Genomic DNA, 19,535 nt, shown 5'->3' on the forward strand with positions numbered 1-19,535 from the left:
TATATGAAGATCACTGGTAACTCTGACAAACGCAGCCTCTGCAGAATGATGTCATGATGCCAAATGAGATAGGTGGTGGAAAGAATGGGATGTGCAAAAGAGGAAATGACTATAAATTCTTTGAGTAGCGTGGCTGTCAAGAGTAACAAGAGCAGTAGTTGGAGAAGGACATGAGGTCAAGGGAGGATTTTTTTAAATTTGAGACATACAGGTTAAGAATCCTTTATCTGAAGTGCTTCAGACCAGAAGCATTTCGGAGTTGGAAATATTTGCATTATACTTAGGTTAAGCAGCCCTAATCAAAAAACCTGAAATCGGAAATGTTCCAATTAGCATTTCTTTTAAGTGTCAGTCAGTGCTCAGATTTTGGAACACTGTGGATTTCGAATTTTCAGATTTGAGATGCTCAACCTGTAACACAGTATGCTTGCATTCTGCATTTAATAGAGAAAGAGAAATAGAAAAAAAGAGAGGTTACAATTTTAAGTCCTTGAGAAGGAAGGGGAGGATCCAGAAAACAAGTGGAGGGGATGGATGTCTATAAACAGTATACATCAACTATTTTAACGGGAAGGCAGGCAGATATGAAGAGAGAGGTAGGGATGCTAGTCGACTGGTGCTAGGAGGAAACGAGAATTCTCATGTGATGTCTTCTTTTTCCTCAGTAGAGTACACAGTATGGCTGGGGTTAAGTTAAGGCAGTAAGAAGAAAGTAGAACAGGGCAAGGGAGTGCTTACCTAGGCAAGCTATGAACAGAAGTACAGATGTAAAGGCCAGTTTCTGGCCCCCAAGTGAAAAACTTCATAAATATTCAAAGTAGTTTCTTTCATAATTTCTTGATTGTAACTATAGGGAGATTTCCAATTGATGAGCTAATTGTTCTAACTATTTTAGAAAAACTACGTCTCTACGTTTCAGTATACCCTAAAGGTTAAATATCCCACAATAAACCCATTTCCAGATAGCTATACATGTCTCATTTCATCTTCTATTATTATTAGTTTTAGAGACAGGGTCTTGCTCTATCACCCACGCTGGAGTGCAGTGGTGCAATCACTGCAATTCTGGTTTTCCTCTTCCTTCTCTAATCCTTCCTTCTCTAATCCTGCAGTGGTACAGGAGGATCACTTGAGCCCAGGGGTTTGAGACTGTAGTGAGCTCAAACTCCTGGGCTCAAGTGATCCTCCTGCCTCAGCCTCCCAAAGTGCTGGGATTACAGGCATCATGAGCCACCAAAGCCCAGCCTGATTTCATGTTCTAAAGGCTGTTGGGAACAGTGATAGAAATTAAATATCATCTGTCATGAAACATCATGTAGTCGTTTATATACATATACATATACATACATAAAAATGTGACATATATATATCATATACATATAACAAATATAAAGACATTTTAAAGACAAAAATTTTGTACCTGAGATTTTTCTAGGAGATCAACCAAAATAGGAGGTAATTCTTCTGCATCCAAATATTCAAGCAACTCTCCTTCTTCATAGGGCAGTCGAATGGTCTCAGAATCTTAATTTAAAACATGAAGTTTGAAAATGATCACGCTCACTGAAAGCTTAGCTGTATAATTCAAATGGCTTTTCAAAAAACTGTATATAATAAAACCAAAAGGCATTTCAAAAAACTGTATATAATAAAACCAAAAGGCATTTCAACCAAGCAAGGATTGAAAAAAATAAAAATAAAAAACAAAACCAAAAGGCCCTCCTAATGTCCTTCTTAAGGGGGGGAAAAAAAAACCTAACACATTATGAAAAAACATCTGGCATAATGTCACAATCTGAACCACAGCCCAAAGCAAAATAATCAGAATATGATAAAATTCCAATGTCAAAGTAACTGAAAGTTCATTGAAGACCAATTAATCTAATCTGGAAATCAGAGGGACAATTTGGTGCCTTATCTGAAAAGTGGTCACTTTTAGAACAAAATTCTCTTGGTGTTACACTTTACAATTAATTACCAACACACACACAAAATTCCAGCTATGTGAGTTCCTTGTAGAATTCACATTATCATCATATTAAATTTTTACACCTCTTTAATGAAACTGAAGTGTTTATATTTTTAAATTATTTTCATATTCACCATTAACAGAAATGTTCATATTCAGTATTAATAGAAATATTTTAATATGTGAAAATTACTCAAAAGGCAGTGAGTCTGCTTAATTTTGAAGATTTCAGACTCATGTTCAAACTGCAGGATTACCTACCTTTAAACATGGTATGCTATCTTAAAATATAAATAGCAATAGAATGAAAGGAAATTCTATTTTAATCATTTGTAAGTTATGCCTCTATAATTTTCCTTTTTTTTTTTAACCTTTCCTTTGGTTCTGAGATGCTTTTATAATTGGACTTCAAAGACATATCAATTAGAATACTTCTAAAATGCACATTCAGGAAAGATAATTTGTAAGAGAGATAATTTCTAATATTCTACCAAAACATATCATAAGGAAGAAAACTGGGATCAAAATCTCTTTTTATCACTAGGTCATCACTATCTGAAGGACAAATGCTTTAGCAGGTTAAAAAACTACTTTAAAAAAACAGCACATCCTGCCTAGCAAAAGTATTTTGTGGCAGCTGTGCTCTGAAGGGTCTTACCTGATCCGTTTTTTCCCCTGAGCATCAGAGAATATCCCTCATTTCCTGGGTATAGATTGACCACTAAACATGACAAAGTCTCTTGCATAACAAGCTTCTCTAACAAGTTCACATTTCTTCTTAATTTCTGCTTTAAAAAGAGGCAGAGCTCATGAAAATAATCCAGTATAACCTTAACAAATAATGCTATGATTTAACAAAATCAGGCTTGAATTAACCTTTTGGTGCTCTTTCTGCATTATGATTCTGAATAAATGGAGAAGGCTCACAAAACTATAGCCACTACGTATGGGACAGCTATGTAAACTTAATTTTTATTTACTACTACGTTTCATGCAAATTAATTCATATTTTAAAAATGGGTGACCTATAAGACAATAAAAGCACTTAAATATAAAACAAGTACTTTTGAATACTTAAGAAATAAAAATATTTAAATAAGTAGTATATAAAACCATTAAATGCAAATATATAAAACACAGAAGCATACAGTTTCCACTAAGTAAAAGTCTAACCTAAAGAATTTGGGGCATTCTCTTTGGTTGTATCCAAGAAGTGCACATTTCTTAAATATTTTATAGGCTAAATAAGATACAAACAAGTTCAAGAGCTCTAAGCTGAAATGCTGAACCTAAAAGTATCTAATTGGTAAGACGAAGTAAGCAATTTGGACATTTTCTGTAAATCCAATTCAACAGCTCCTTAAAAACCACAACAAAGTCCATGATTTTAAAAATGCATATAATTTAAAATAAAACCTACCTACTTACAGATTTAACAAATCATGTCATCAAATCTTATTTAGCAAAAATAACAGTAAATTTTTTTAGAATCTCAAAAAACAAAATGTTTTGAATATCTTATATTTAGTAAATATATATTAAACATATATCATACACACATACAGAAAGAAGTGATAAATTCTTAATCTGTCACCACCATAGAATCAAAACACTAAGCAATCTGAACATTTTTTAAAAAGGCAAACAACTTTTAACCACTTTGATGTTAAACTAGTAAAGAGAGACTTAAAATGTTAGTCTTTTCAGTGTAGAGAAAACCCTCATAATTTGACTTAAGACAGAATTAGATAAATTTTTACAGTATGTGTACCTCTTCAACAAAACAAATTAGCTACCATAGAGTTGATCCCATTTAGACTAGAGGTTGCAAATTTTCTTTCTTAATGGGCCAGATAGTATTTTACGCTTGTGGGCCAAATAGTTTGTGCTGCAATACTCAATGTGTCTTTGTATCTGTGAGGCAGCCCTAGATAACATATAAACCAACAGGTGTGACGGGTTCCAATAAAAATTCATTTATAAAAACATGCAGTAGGCCACATTTAGCTGGTGGAGAGTGGCTTGCCAATTCCAATTTAGAATCTTCATATATGTAGCTCTCTTATTTTAGTTCTGTCACTGAGATGATGAATATGTACATTCTATTGCTTGTAGTGATGGTTTCATGAGGTGTTTCTATAATGCACGTGTCAAAACTTAAAAAATCTATACTTTAAACATGTACAATTTATTGTATGTCAAGTATGTATCAGCAGAACTTATGAAAAACATACTGTAAGATTTATTTATAAGTTTAAAAATAATTTTTTTCCTAATGTAAAGATTTTAAAGTTAGACACTACTGGAATTCCACTGTTTTTGGCCTAAATAGTAAAACTGTATTCATTTTTAAAGACAGACAACAAAAGCTCATAGAGATGTTTAGGCCCTTCCAACCCGAGGGCTCCAAGACATCAATAAATCGACTTTTGTTACATGTCTACTACCCATATCTTTATGCCAAATAAAAATGAATTAAGTTAAATTGGCCATGAACTCGGTTTATGACCAAGCTCACTTTTTATTACTGTACTTGAATTTCATACATGCTCTGTAATAGCTCTGGCTTTCCAGTTCAAATCATCATGAGAAAACAGGTTACTGCTATAAATCTGTAAATAACTTCTCAGGAGGAAGTGCTATAAATTCATAAATCACTTCTCAGGGGGAAGAAGAAGCAAAAGATAATATATACTGTGGCTTTGCTTATGACTTCCTAGTGAGACAGTCTGATACTCAACATAACTGTTCCTTCACTCCTACCTCAGCAGGTGATCTCTGCCTGGTGCCAGATTAGCCAGAGCTCTGGGTCAGCTACAGAATTGACTAGGGTCAGGTTAAAAAACATATTAGTTCACTCACACACACAAAAATAATACTCCAAATGTAACTCCTCCAAATTCCTCTCTTTTACATTTCAAAAGCTACAACATAATAAAAATGTATACTTACCTTAACTTCAGGTTCTTTTTCACATTCTTCAATATACAAGTCATAAAGTTTTTGAAATACAGATTTTCTAAAAAAATTTAATGAAACAAATATATAAAATGTTAACGGAGTAATCATCATGACATGAATGTTATTTAATTTTTTCCTAAATTTTCACATTTTTGCCTCAATTTCCCAAAAACTGGGGTGGAGCTGAATATAGTAGCTAACATCAACTTAGAAATTCCTAATACATGCAAAGAACCTATAAAATTTCTAGCTCAGTCCCTACGAGGAACGCAATAAAAGGTAGCTATCATCATATTTCAATGAATCTAAGATGTTACCAATTAATTATTCATACCTTCCACTTGATAGGTATTTCCTTTTAGGAGGTCTCTGTCGGGCACTTTCAATGACATACTAAAAAACAAAAGTTTACGAGAACAGCTTGCTTTTTGCTTTTGACTATGAACAACTGTATTGAGTATATCTAAAACATACGTAAGGCTAAAAAGGCTATTCACTTAAGTCTCTGAATTACATCTTGTAGGAAAAACTACTTAACATCTAAAGACAAGTTTCAAACAAATGAAATTTGAACTGCACCACGATTTAGCAGAGTATTTCATTGCCATAAGCAAAATCATAGTTCCACAACCATGACTTCACAGGTCAGAAATATTATCAATATATTTTATGGTTGTTCAAAATATGCTTACTGTATGAAAAATTGTATACTGTATACCTTAGCTATTTTTTCCTTTGAGTAATTAGAAAACTTGTCAAAACAGGAAAATACAATTTTAGGAATTCTATATCCTTCTTCAAGTAAGTTTTATTCCATAACATTATTATCTTGAGGATTCCAAGTAACAGGTGATCCAAATATCACCTGGTATTTTTGTATATTTACAGCAAAATGATATGCATACTTGTCCTAAAATAGTAATGTGCTCCTTTAAAAATCACATACAAAAATCTCTTAAAACTGAGCTTTTGTCAATTAAAGACAACACTATTTCAATATGTAACTTAGTCACACCTCACCTCTGCACGATCCAAAGCTAGTTCTAAAGCTTGTTGCTGTAAAAAGTAAATAGTATATTTGGTAATATTAGTTACTTCCACAAAAAAAATTTAATATACATTTAACATTTCTAATGTTTTCTAAAACAGGTCTAATATATTTTCCTTTATTTGTCTCCTCCACTCCACTCTATGATCAATATATATATAACAAAGAAAAAATATGAGTCTTGGGCACCTGATTACTAACAACAAACTAAATAAGAATGCTAACACGGTCTCTCTGGTCAGTGTTTGTGAGGCTAACATAGGGGAGGTTTGGATATGGCAGCTATCATCACTTCATAGACATTAATTTTTAAGAGCACCATTCAAAAAAATATACTGGCCATAAAGTATACAATCAAAATGAAGCAAAGGCTAAACTCTCCTCATCTGCTAAAAATCTTGAAAATTGGGAGTGCGGTTGTACTGGCACTTAACATTAACTTAGAAATTGCTAATATATTAATGCAAAAAACCTACAACATCTCTAGCTCAGTGCCTAGAAAGAATAAACGATGGCTATCATTGCCGTGTTTCAATGAATTTAAGATGCCATTGAAAGCATGCATCATTATTCTGCATAACATTAAGACAGAAAAAAATATGCTATCAATTCTAAGATATTCTTGAGTATCAACTCATCATCAATTCAGTAATATTAAAATATAAAAGAAAATGAATCTCAGAATTGATGAAATATATTACTGTTACTACATGTAAGGTTTGAGATCTACTAGTAGATCCCTATCCATTCATTTTTTAGAGACGAGGAAAAAACATGGTGAAGCTATGCTATGTCTTCATTTGTAAAGCCTTCATTTCTAAAGACACATATGAATAAAAGTACTAGGTTCTAAACAAAATTAAACATGGCCAGGCATGGTGGCTCATGCCTGTAATCCCAGCACTTTGAGAGGCCGAGGCGGGAGGATCACCTGAGGTAAGGAGTTCAAGATCAGCCTGGCCAACATGGTGAAACCCTATCTCTACTAAAAATACAAAATTAGCTGGGCGTGGTAGCACGCGCCTGTAGTCCCAGCTACTCAGGAGGCTGAGGAAGGAGAATCACTTGAACCCGGGAGGCAGAGGTTGCAGTGAGCCCAGATCGTGCTATTGTACTACAGTCTGGGCAAAAAGGGGAAAACTCCATCTCAAAAAAAACAAAAACAACAAACAAATAAAACAAAACCCAAATATACCACCGGTGGTTTTCTTTCTAGTTTTCTGTTTTATAGTCTTTTTCATTCACAATGATAGTCATTTTTAAATTTTATTAAGAGGCACAGAACTTTCAGTTTTTATTTAAAAGGACTTAAATTCTTCTGTCTTATTTTGCAGATTCCCATACCTCAACCTACCAAATTGCATGTGGGTAAAAACTCCTACCACCCACGAAAGTCCCAGGAGGGTAAGGGGGAAAAACAAATACTGCCATGCTTTGGAAATCACGGGAACTTTTAAGTGACCACCTAGTCCTAAGGATGGAGAATTTGTATAATTCCAAAAATAGTGGGCCTTCTTGCACTGTTCAATAAAAAACCCACATTATCAAATATCTAAATATGGTAAGTGAACAAAGTCTGAAATCTGCCATCTTTTCAAAACGTTCAGTTATAATAAATCTACACCAATTTGCTTTGTTAAAAAATCTTGGCCAGGCACTGTGGCACATGCCTGTAATTCCAAAGCTTTGGGAGGCCAAGGTGGGAAATCAGGAGTTCAAGACCACCCTGGACAATATAGTGAGATTCTGTCGCTACCAAAAAAAAAAAAAAAAAAAAACTTATAAGAAGCGGATTCCCAATGAAACTGGTTCCCAGGATTCAAGTTAAGATTACTGACTCCCATTTTCCCTGATCCCATTTTCCACCATGAAAACATAATTCTGTACATATACACTTCACAAATACAGAAGGTTCTTTTAAATTTTGCCCATAAAATTTGTTGGTATCAAAAAATTATAATAAACAAAATCAAACATATATAGTCTAGGGAAATTTTAAACAGCCAGTCATCTCAAGTAAATATTTCATCTTCTGAAATTAAAACTTCAAAGGGTCTAGTGAGACATGCCTACATACATAAATAAAAGCATCATTCATTCATTATCTCCTTCAAAAACTTAAGAGGAAAATGATTAGGTAATATAGATGCAAAATACAAGGTGTTGTCAGAACCCCACTGTGATACTTCTACTTTTCTCTAATAGGGGAGGAGTAGATAGGCAAGAACCAACAGGAGAAGGAAGACAGATGTTTTCTGAAGTTTGTGATGCAGAATAGGGGTTATCTAAATAAATAACATGGTGGTCAATGTTCATTTATTCTCTGTCAAATGCTGCTGCTTCTTTAAAACATTAAAAAGTGTTTTTCTCCCTTAGTCTGTCATTTCTTAATGGCAAAAGTTAAATGTCTACTCCTAAGTATGTTTAGTGACTGTAAGTCAGTGAACAGAAATGTGCCATTAGAAGATTAGCACTGATGCTGCCTGAAATACATTATATGCAGTTAGCAGGTTACATTTGTTTTTAAATTTTAATAAAATCTAAAGAAAAGCTTTAAAATACGAGAAATCTATACTCCCCAAAACTATTTGTATTTATACCCATCCTCCTTGCCAACGATTTGGAATATGGTAAAGTAGACAGAGGTAAATATTTTTAATACTTCATAAATACAAGCACAGATAGATGGATGAATGTGATCATTGTAACACTGATTAGTGAGCAATATATTTTATAGAGAAGACTTCACAATGGGATTGCTAAGTAATTTCCCAGTTGGGATAACTTGTACAGCTTACAAGAGTATTTCTATATCTACAATACAAATATCTTTATGAAGATGAAGGAAGAGAACATTCTAAAACACAAATTTGAACATACTGAGCTGAAGCTTACCATTATGGCATAAAATAAGGGTCCAAAAGAAGAGATAACTTATGTACGCTGATGAAGTGGGGTGAACACCATGCCTTTAACATCAATCTTACAGCACTGAAAAGCAAAAACAATAAAACCCCAATATTAACATAAGGCTATTAAGAGAAAAAAAAGAGATTACATATTTAATAATTAACAAGGAAAATTACTTATATTTTTAAGACATATATATTTTTAAGACACTTTTTAATAATGAGTAACAATAAAATTCATGTACCACAACCTATCCACTCACTGCTGAAAAGCAGTTTCAACTAGGAAGGGCAAAACACACTTGCCAAGTTACAATTATTACTCCTTTTCTCAAAAATACTTAACATCCCCAGAGAGAAAAAAATACATTTTTAAAAATCTCTTCTCTATCACCACTGTTGCTATTCTCATTTTTCCTCTGAATTATTTTAATAGCTTGCCCACTGGGCTTGATCACTATCCAGTTCACTTTACAAATCACAGATATAATCATGTCTGCTGATAAAAAATCCTCTTATTAATAAGAGAAGACACAAACAAATAGAAAAAAAATCCATGCTCATGGATAGGAAGAATCAATATTGTGAAAATGGCCATATTGCCCTAAGTACTCATAGATTCAATGCTATTACCATCAAGCTACCATTAACTTTCTTCACAAAACTAGAAAATACTACTTTAAATTTCATGTGGAACCAAAAAAGAGCCTGTATAGCCAAGACAATCCTAAGCAAAAAGAACAAAGCTGGAGGCATCATGCTGTCTGACTTCAAACTACACAAGGCTACAGTAACCAAAACAGCATGCTACTGGTACCAAAACAGATACACAGACCAACAGAACAGAGGCCTCAGAAATAATACCACACTTCTACAACCATCTAATCTTTGACAAACCTGACAAAAACAAGCAATGGGGAGGGGATTCCCTTTTTAATAAATGGCCCTGGGAAGACTGGCTAGCCACATGCAGAAAACAGAAATTGGACCCCTTTCTTACACCTTAATAAAAATTAACTCAAGATGGAATAAAGACTTAAACATAAAACCATAAAACCATAAACCATAAAAACCCTAGAAGAAAACCTAGGCAATACCATTCAGGACATAGGCATGGGCAAAGACTTCATGACTAAAACACCAAAAGCAATTGCAACAAAAGCCAAAATTGACAAATGGGATCTAATTAAACTAAAGAGCTTCTGCTCAGCAAAAGAAACTATCATCAGAGTGAACAGGCAACCTACAGAATGGGAGAAAATTTTTGCAATCTATCCTTCTGACAAAGTCTAATATCCAGAATCTACAAAGAACTTAAATTCAGAAGAAAAAAACAACCTCATCAAAAAGTGGGTGAAGGATATGAACAGACACTTCTCAAAAGAAGACATTTATGCAGCCAACATATGAAAAAAAGCTCATTATCACTGGTCATTAGAGAAATGCAAATCAAAACCACAATGAAATACCATCTCACGCCAGTTAGAATGGCAGTCATTAAAAAGTCTGGAAACAGATGTTGGTGAGGCTGCAGAGAAACAGGAACACTTTTACACTGTTGGTGGGAGTGTAAATTAGTTCAACCATTGTGGAAGACGGTGTGGCAATTCCTCAAGGATCTAGAACCAGAAATACTGTTTGACCCAGCAATCCCATTACTGGGTATACCCAAAGGATTATAAATCATTCTACTATAAAGACACATACACACGTAACGTATGTTTACTGGAGCACTATTTACAATAACGAAGACTTGGAACCAACCCAAATGACCACCAATGATAGACTGGATAAAGAAAGGGTGGCACATATACACCATGGAATACTATGCAGCCATAAAAAAGAATGAATTCATGTCCTTTGCAGGGACATGAATGATTCTGGAAACCATCATCCTCAGCAAACTAACACAGGAACAGAAAACCAAACACCACATGCTTTCACTCATAAGTGGGAGTTGAACAATGAGACCACATGGACACAGGGAGGGGAACATCACACACTGGGGCCTGTTGGGGGGTTGGGGGAAAGGGGATGGAGAGCATTAGGACAAATACCTAACACATGCGGGGCTTAAAACCTAGATGACGGGTTGATAGGTACAGCAAACCACCATGGCACATGCATACCTATGTAACAAACCTGTACATTCACCATATGTATCCCAGAACTTAAACTAAAATTAAAAAAAAAAGATACATTATCTAGCCTATTTGATACAAAAAACAAAAACAAAACGAAACCTCACTCCTTGGGTACATATGTTTCTAATATTTGGTGGAAAGAAAGATTCATTCAAAAAATCAATGAATCCAGGAGCTGGTTTTTTGAAAGATCAACAAAACTGATAGACTGCTAGCAAGAATAATAAAGAAGAAAAGAGAGAAGAATCAAATAGACGCAATAAAAAATGATAAAGGGGATATAACCACCGATCCCACAGAAATATAAACTACCATCAGAGAATACTATAAACACCTCTACGCAAATCAACTTGAAAATCTAGAAGAAATGGATAAATTCCTCGACACATACACCCTCCCAAGACTAAACCAGGAAGAAGTTGAATCTCTGAATAGACCAATAACAGGATCTGAAATTGAGGCAATAATTAATAGCTTACCAACCAAAAAAAGTCCAGGACCAGATGAATTCACAGCCGAATTCTACCAGAGGTACAAGGAGGAGCTGGTACCATTCCTTCTGAAACTATTCCAATCAACAGAAAAAGAGGGAATCCTCCCTAACTCATTTTATGAGGCCAGCATCATCCTGATACCAAAGCCTGGCAGAGACACAACAAAAAAAGAGAATTTTAGACCAATATCCCTGATGAACATCGATGCAAAAATCCTCAATAAAATAATGGCAAACTGAATCCAGCAGCACATCAAAAAGCTTATCCACCATGATCAAGTGGGCTTCATCCCTGGGATGGAAGGCTGGTTCAACATACGCAAATCAATAAACGTAATCCAGCATATAAACAGAACCCATGACAAAAACCACATGATTACCTCAATAGATGCAGAAAAGGCCTTTGACGAAATTCAACAACCCTTCATGCTAAAAACTCTCAATAAATTAGGTATTGATGGGACGTATCTCAAAATAATAAGAGCTATCTATGACAAACCCACAGCCAATATCATACTGAATGGACAAAAACGGGAAGCATTCCCTTTGAAAACTGGCACAAGACAGGGATGACCTCTCTCACTACTCCTATTCAACATAGTGTTGGAAGTTCTGGCCAGGGCAATTAAGCAGGAAAAGGAAATAAAGGGTATTCAATTAGGAAAAGAGGAAGTCAAATTGTCCCTGTTTGCAGATGACATGATTGTATATCTAGAAAACCCCATTGTCTCAGACCAAAATCTCCTTAAGCTGATAGGCAACTTCAGCAAAGTCTCAGGATACAAAATCAATGTGCAAAAATCACAAGCATTCTTATACACCAATAACAGACAAACACAGAGCCAAATCATGAGTGAATTCCCATTCACAATTGCTTCAAAGAGAATAAAATACCTAGGAATACAACTTACAAGGGATGTGAAGGACCTCTTCAAGGAGAACTACAAACCACTGCTCAATGAAATAAAAGAGGATACAAACAAATGGAAGAATATTCCATGCTTATGGGTAGGAAGAATCAATATCATGAAAATGGCCATACTGCTCAAGGTAATTTACAGATTCAACGCCATCCCCATCAAGCTACCAATGACTTTCTTCACAGAATTGGAAAAAACTACTTTTAAGTTCATATGGAACCAAAAAAGAGCCCATACTGCCAAGTCAATCCTAAGCCAAAAGACAAAGCTGGAGGCATCACGCTACCTGACTTCAAACTATGATACAGGGCTACATTAACCAAAACAGCATGGTACTTGTACCAAAACAGAGATATAGACCAATGGAACAGAACAGAGCCCTCAGAAATAATGCCACATATCTACAACCATCTGATCTTTGACAAACCTGACCAAAACAAGAAATGGGGAAAGGATTCCCTATTTAATAAATGGTGCTGGGAAAACTGGCTAGCCATACGTAGAAAGCTGAAACTGGATCCCTTCCTTAGCCCTTACACAAAAATTAATTCAAGATGGATTAAAGACTTAAATGTTAGACCTAAAACCATAAAAACCCTAGAAGAAAACCTAGGCAATACCATTCAGGACATAGGCATGGGCAAGGACTTCATGTCTAAAACACCAAAAGCAATAGTAACAAAAGCCAAAATTGACAAATGGGATCTAATTAAACTAAAGAGCTTCTGCACAGCAAAAGAAACTACCATCAGAGTGAACAGGCAACCTATAGAATGGGAGAAAATTTTTGCAATCTACTCATCTGACAAAGGGCTAATATCCAGAATCTACAATGAACTCAAACAAACTTCCAAGGAAAAAACAAACAACCCCATCAACCAGTGGGCGAAGGATATGAACAGACACTTCTCAAAAGAAGACATTTATACAGCCAAAAGACACATGAAAAAATGCTCATCACTGGCCATCAGAGAAATGCAAATCAAAACCACAATGAGATACCATCTCACACCAGTTAGAATAGCGATCATTAAAAAGTCAGGAAACAACAGGTGCTGGAGAGGATGTGGAGAAATAGGAACACTTTTACAATGTTGGTGGCACTGTAAACTAGCTCAACCATTGTGGAAGTCAGTGTGGTGATTCATCAGGGATCTAGAAGTAGAAATACCATTTGACCCAGCCATCCCATTACTGGGTATATACCCAAAGGATTATAAAACATGTTGCTATAAAGACACATGCACACGTATGTTTATTGCGGCACTATTTACAGTAGCAAAGACTTGGAACCAACCCAAATGTCCAACAATGACAGACTGGATTAAGAAAATGTGGCACATATACACCATGGAATACTATGCAGCCATAAAAAATCATGAGTTCATGTCTTTTGCAGCGACATGGATGAAGCTGGAAACCATCATTCTCAGCAAACTATTGCAAGGACAAAAAACCAAACACTGCATGTTCTCACTCATAGGTGAGAATTGAGCAATGAGAACTCATGGACACAGGAAGGGGAACATCACACACCAGGGCCTGTTGTGGGGTGGGAGGAGGGGGGAGGGATACCATGAGGAGATATACCTAATGTTAAATAACAAGTTAATGGGTGCAGCACACCAACATGGCACATGTATACATATGTAACAAACATGCACGTTGTGCCCATGTACCCTAAAACCTAAAGTATAATAAAAAGAAAAAAAAAAAAAGAAAACCTTCTTTCCTATAACTATAGGAGCTCTCATCCTGGCTGCACAAGAGTAACTTGCAGAGCTTCAAACTGTGGGATGCCTGTGACCCACCTGCTTGAGACTGATTAAGTGGTCTAGAGTGAGGCACAGTCCCCATTTGTGGAGCTCCCCAGATGAGTCAAACGTGCTGCCAGGGTTGAAGCTCACTCTGCCTAGCAAAGGATGGTGCATAACATTTGCTCTGAGATAAGACTGGGCATGGTGGTTCACACCTGTAACCCCAGGACTTTGGGAGGCCCAGGTGAGAGGATCATCTGAGCTGAGGAGTTTGAGACCAGCCTGGGCAACATAGTGAGACTTGTCACTACTAAGGGAAGAAAAAAAAATTAGTCCAGCATGGTGGCACAGGTCCCAGCTACTCGGTAAGCTGAGGCAGGAGGATCATTTAAGCTTGGGAAATAGAGGCTGCAGTGAGCCACGATCGCACCACTGTACTCCAGCCTGGGTAAAGGAGCAAGACCCTGTCTTTAAAAAAAAAAAAAGTTAAAAATAAAAATAAATGGAAAACATTTGCTCTGAGACTGATGACAAATAAAAATTATTTTTAATCTATTCACCTAACTTCATGTAACCACTATTGGGTGTCTACACAGCTGAACTAAAGCACAGCTTCTGATGACAGAAAACAAGATTTTCCAGGTAAAACAGTTTTGCTTTGATTTTTGGTGAACCCCAAAGCTTTGTTTTTTGCCAAGCCATTTAAAAAAAAAAAAAAAAGGAAAGGGCCAGGTGGGGTGTGGCTCACGCCAGTAATCCCAGCACTTTGGGAGGCAGAGGCTGCCAGATGGCCTGAGCCCAGGAGCAGTAGTTCCAGACCTGCCTGAGAAACATGGGGAAAGTGTCTCTACAAAAAAATACAGAAGGCCGGGTGCAGTGGCTCACACCTATAATCCCAGCACTTTGGGAGGCCAAGGCAGGTGGATCGCTTCAGCCCTGGAGTTCGAGACCAGCCTGGACAACATGGCGAAACCCCGTCTCTACTAAAAACACAAAAATCAGCCGGGTGTGGTGACGTACACCTGAAATCCCAGCTACTCAGGAGGCTGAGGCAAGAGAATCACTTGAACCTGGGAGGTGGAGGCTGCAGTGAGCCAAGATCGTGCCACTGCACTGCAGCCTGGACGACATAGAGAGACTCCGTCTCAAAAAAAAAAAAAAAAATTGGCAGGGGCGGTGGCTCAGGTCTGTAAGAGGCAGAAGTGGGTGAGTCACTTGAGGTCAGGAATTCGAGACCAGCCTGACCAACAATGGTGAAACCCAGTCTCTACTAAAAAAATAAAAAATTAGCCGGGTGTGTTGGCACACACCTGTAATCCCAGCTACTCGGGAGGCTGAGGCAGGAGAATGGCTTGAACTGGGAGGCAGAGGTTACAGTGAACCAGGATCGCCCCATTGCACTCCAGCCTGGACAACAAGAGTGAAACTCCGTCTGAAACTTTAAAAAATGGACTAAACGCCTAATACAACACAAACACAAGCACCATACAACTGTAAATGATTTACCATCATTTACAATGAGTAAGATATTACTCCTACCCTTGAAGAGCTCGTAGGAGGTTTAAGTTGAATTTCGGTTAAGGTGAAAATTTTTTGACCACTGAATTTGAAGATGAAGATACACTATGTACTTTTCGGACAAAATGTGATGACTTTAAGATTTCTTGTCACTAAATTGGGGATGGGGGCTTACTAACTTTAAATTATTTAAGTACTTCAGACAAAAACTAATAACTTCATATCTCTCACAAAGCAAACATTCTGTCTATATACAGAATTTACTAGAACCTGTGAGGAAACTGTAATTATCATTTCCGTTTTACAGAATAAGGCAATCAGAACAACTGACTTTCCTAACATCACAGACCTAGATCACAATTCAGAACTCTGTGTCCAATCTTAGGTCCCTTCCAATATTACAACCTGCAAACTAATCAAACAGGCATCTGTTTTTACATTTCTTTAAAAAGCAAAGCAATTAAAAAAAGGACCCAATTCTGCTCAGAGACGAATATGTATTTCTTAACTTGGATCTAACTTTATAACATGGTGTACACTCCAAAATAAAATCCGAACACATTAAGTGGTTACTTAATGAGTACACTGTACTCAACTCCGAAAATCCTGCTCGTCACTTTATATTTTGAGTCCTACTAGAGACTTTGACTCAAGAAGACGCGGCCCCCACTACGCAGTGGTTACGGGAGATGGCTTCCAGGGCAACTGTTCTCCAAGTTCATTTCTGAGCGCCGGGTAACCATGGCCAGTAATTAATCCAATTCTAAGCGTTGCTATCAATTCTACGCGTTGCTATCAATTCTACTGATTTGATTTCCCTGATCGACCAGAGTCTTCCCACTGCAGGAGCTTTTGTCACAACTTAGGCTTTACCTGTACAACCGTCATCTCCACAGAGGAGCGACCAGCCTTTATGCAATATGGACACCAAGAAAACCGCCTTCGAAGACACGCAAGGCAAAATTCTTGCCAGTGTCCGGAAATACCCGTCTCTGGAACCCAAAAGTCAAACTAAAATTAAAAGTTCGGCTTAGCAACACCGCGAAAGGCGATGTAGGCGTCCACCGGGAGTTCAGCTGCCTCAACCTCCGCCCAGGCCTGCCGGGTCTCTGGGGACCCCGTCTTCCTCCAGCGGGCTCTGGGATGCGGCCCGCTCACCTCTGACCCAGGCCGGATCTCGCGCGTCTAAGCCACCGCGTTGCCAGTCGCTGGCCAGTCCCACCCACCTACCGCCACCGCCCACCTGTGCGGGTCGCCTCGCCGCTAGGCCCCAAGACGGCGCCGCCTGCTCGGCCGCAAAGCCCACCCGCCCCGTCGGCGACTCAGTGCTGCACCCCCACGAACAGCCAGTTCCGGCGGCCGCACTTCCGACTGGCAGGCTCGGCCGAGGGGCGGGGAAGGCGGGCGGAAGGGGAGGAGCCGGGAGGGCGGGGCCGCTGCCAGGAGCCTGGAGCGCTGCGTTCCGCGCAGGACGCCGGTGAGGCCCGCCGAGACTTGAGTCCGGGCGGGAGGCGGGGCCCAGGATATCTGCTCAAGCCTGGAGTCCGAGTCCGCAAAGTGGGAGGGAGGGTGTAGATGTGAATTTGGGGAAAAACGACCCTGTTGAATTTCTAGAGTGGAAGAAACATAGAACTAGCTTTTCTCTTTGCTTAGCACATACAAATGGAAAAACAGCGACACCTACATTTACTAGTCCAATGCGTACAACCTTCTGTAGTATATCAACTGCCAATGAGTTTATGTTTTAAAAAAACCACCCCAGAGAAGGGTTCTAAAAATTCAGAAACCGCATTACTAGCACACATTGTAAGGTCTGTTTTGTTTTGTTTGTTCGTTTGTTTTTCAGACAGAGTCTCGCTCTGTCGCCCAGGCTGGAGTGGAGTGGTGAAATCTCAGCTAACTGCAATCTTTGCCTCCTGGGTTCAAGCGATTCTCCCTGCCTCAGTCTCCGGAGTGGCTGGGATTATAGGCGTGCACCACCACACCCGGCTAATTTTTGTATTTTTAGTAGAGACTGTTTCACTATGTTGGGCAGGCTGCTCTTGAACTCCTCATCTCAAGTGATCCACCCGCCTTGGCCTCCCAAAGTGCTGGGATTACAGGCGTGAGCCATCATGCACGGCCTGGGGTGAATCTTTTTAATGAGCATTTATTATTTGCCGTTCACAATGCCAAGGGTCATAATGAATGAAAATGTCTTGGAATTAGAGTTAGTGGTTGTACACATTATAAGTGTATTAAAGTACACTCCAAAATAAAATCCGAACACATTAAGTGGTTACTCCCATTCCTCCCTCTCTCAGCCCCTGGCAAATGCCAATCAGCTTTCAAACTGTGGTACCTATTACGGATATTTCATATAAATGGAATGTGTGAACTTTTGGTCTGTCTTCGTAGCATAATCTTTTGCAGGTTCACCTTGTACACCTTGTTGCATGTATCGGTACTTCATGTCTCTTTATGGCTACTATTCCACTGTACCTAGATGCCACAGTTTTACCTGTCCATCCACTGATGGACATTTGGATTGTTTCCACTTTCGGGCTATTGTGAATAGCAATGATATGAACATTTGTATACAAGTATTTGTTCGAGTCCCTGTTTTCAATTCTTTTGGGTATAAACATAGTGGAACTTCTGGGTCTTATAGTAATTCTACGTGAAAATATTTGAGGAACCCATAAACAAATGTTTCTACAGCAGCTGAACCATTCATTTTACATACCAAGAGCATTGTCGGGGGATTCCAATTTCTCCACATCCTCACTAACACCATAATTTTCTATTCCTTTGATAGTAACCATCCCAAAGGGTATAAAGTGGTATTTTATTGTGTGTTTGATTTGCATTCCCTAATGGCTAGTTATCTTGTGCATCTTTTCATGCCCTTGTTAGCCATTTGTATATCTTCTTTGGAGAACTCTCTATTCAGGTCTTTCCCCATTTTTAAGTTGAGTTGTTTGTGTTTTTGTTGTTAGTTATGTGTAGTCATATATTCTGGATATTAGACCCTTATGAGATATATCATTGGTGGATACTTTCTCCCATTCTGTAGGTTGTCTTTTCACTTTCTTTGTAATATCCTTCAGTGTACAAACGTTTTTAATTTTGATGAAATCTAATTTATCTATTTTGTTACTTGTGCTTTTGGTGTCATCACTAAGAATCCATTGTGCAAGCACACTAGCTTTCATGTCTCTTCTTATGAGTAACTAATTCTATTGGATAAAGGCCCCACCTTTATGATCTTCTTAAACCCTAATTACCTCCTTATAGATCTTATCTCCAATACAGTGACATTGGGGTTTGGGGTTACATATATGAATTTTGTGGGGATATAATTTGGTCAACAGACTTCTGTACCCCTGTAATTCATGTCCTTATTGAATACAAAATACATTCATACCACTTCAACAGTCTCAAAAGCATCAACTCTAAAGTCTGAAGTCCGAAGTCTCTTCTATTAAATATCACCTAAAACAGATAAGGGTGAGACTTGAGATATGATTCATCCTGATGCAAATTTTCTCCCCAGCTATGAAACTGTAAAACCAGGGAAGTTATTTGCTTCCAAAATACAATGGCAGAACAGGCATAGAATAGGCATTCCAAACAAACAAACAAAAAAAACAATAGGAGCAAGAAAGAAAGGAAATAAAAGAAATAGGCAAAAAGGAAGGGATGACAGGTCCCAAGCAAGTCCAAAAATCTGGCAAGGCAAATTCTAGTAGATTTTAAGGCTCAAGAATAATCCATTTTGATTCAGTGCCCTGCCTTCCAGACCTACAAGGGTGGTGGCCCTGCCTTCTGGACCCT

General features: G+C 37.7%; 1 protein-coding gene across 50 annotated transcripts in view; it reads right to left on the minus strand.

The window, feature by feature from the left end:
- The window catches only part of SUPT20H (SPT20 homolog, SAGA complex component), a 50,504-nt gene extending 33,299 nt beyond the window's left edge, over positions 1-17,205 (minus strand). For 6 of the 50 annotated variants that reach the window (XM_063697268.1, XM_019039685.4, XM_019039683.4 and 3 more), the window contains exons 1-7: positions 16,963-17,098; positions 8,874-8,969; positions 5,951-5,986; positions 5,265-5,323; positions 4,922-4,988; positions 2,628-2,757; positions 1,421-1,524 (exon numbers count right to left, since the gene is read on the minus strand). In XM_063697268.1, coding sequence (XP_063553338.1) covers positions 1,421-1,524; positions 2,628-2,757; positions 4,922-4,988; positions 5,265-5,323; positions 5,951-5,986; positions 8,874-8,876 — 399 coding nt within the window. In that variant the 5' untranslated portion in view covers positions 8,877-8,969; positions 16,963-17,098. Of the gene's footprint in view, positions 1-1,420; positions 1,525-2,627; positions 2,758-4,921; positions 4,989-5,264; positions 5,324-5,950; positions 5,987-8,873; positions 8,970-16,592 lie in introns of all 50 variants that reach the window. The other 44 variants (XM_055360339.2, XM_055360328.2, XM_063697266.1 and 41 more) reach the window with 27 other exon arrangements.
- Positions 17,206-19,535: the final 2,330 nt, after the last annotated feature.

Source organism: Gorilla gorilla, chromosome 14, assembly GCF_029281585.2.
Source record: "Gorilla gorilla gorilla isolate KB3781 chromosome 14, NHGRI_mGorGor1-v2.1_pri, whole genome shotgun sequence".
In the NCBI taxonomy this organism is placed as follows: domain Eukaryota; kingdom Metazoa; phylum Chordata; class Mammalia; order Primates; family Hominidae; genus Gorilla; species Gorilla gorilla.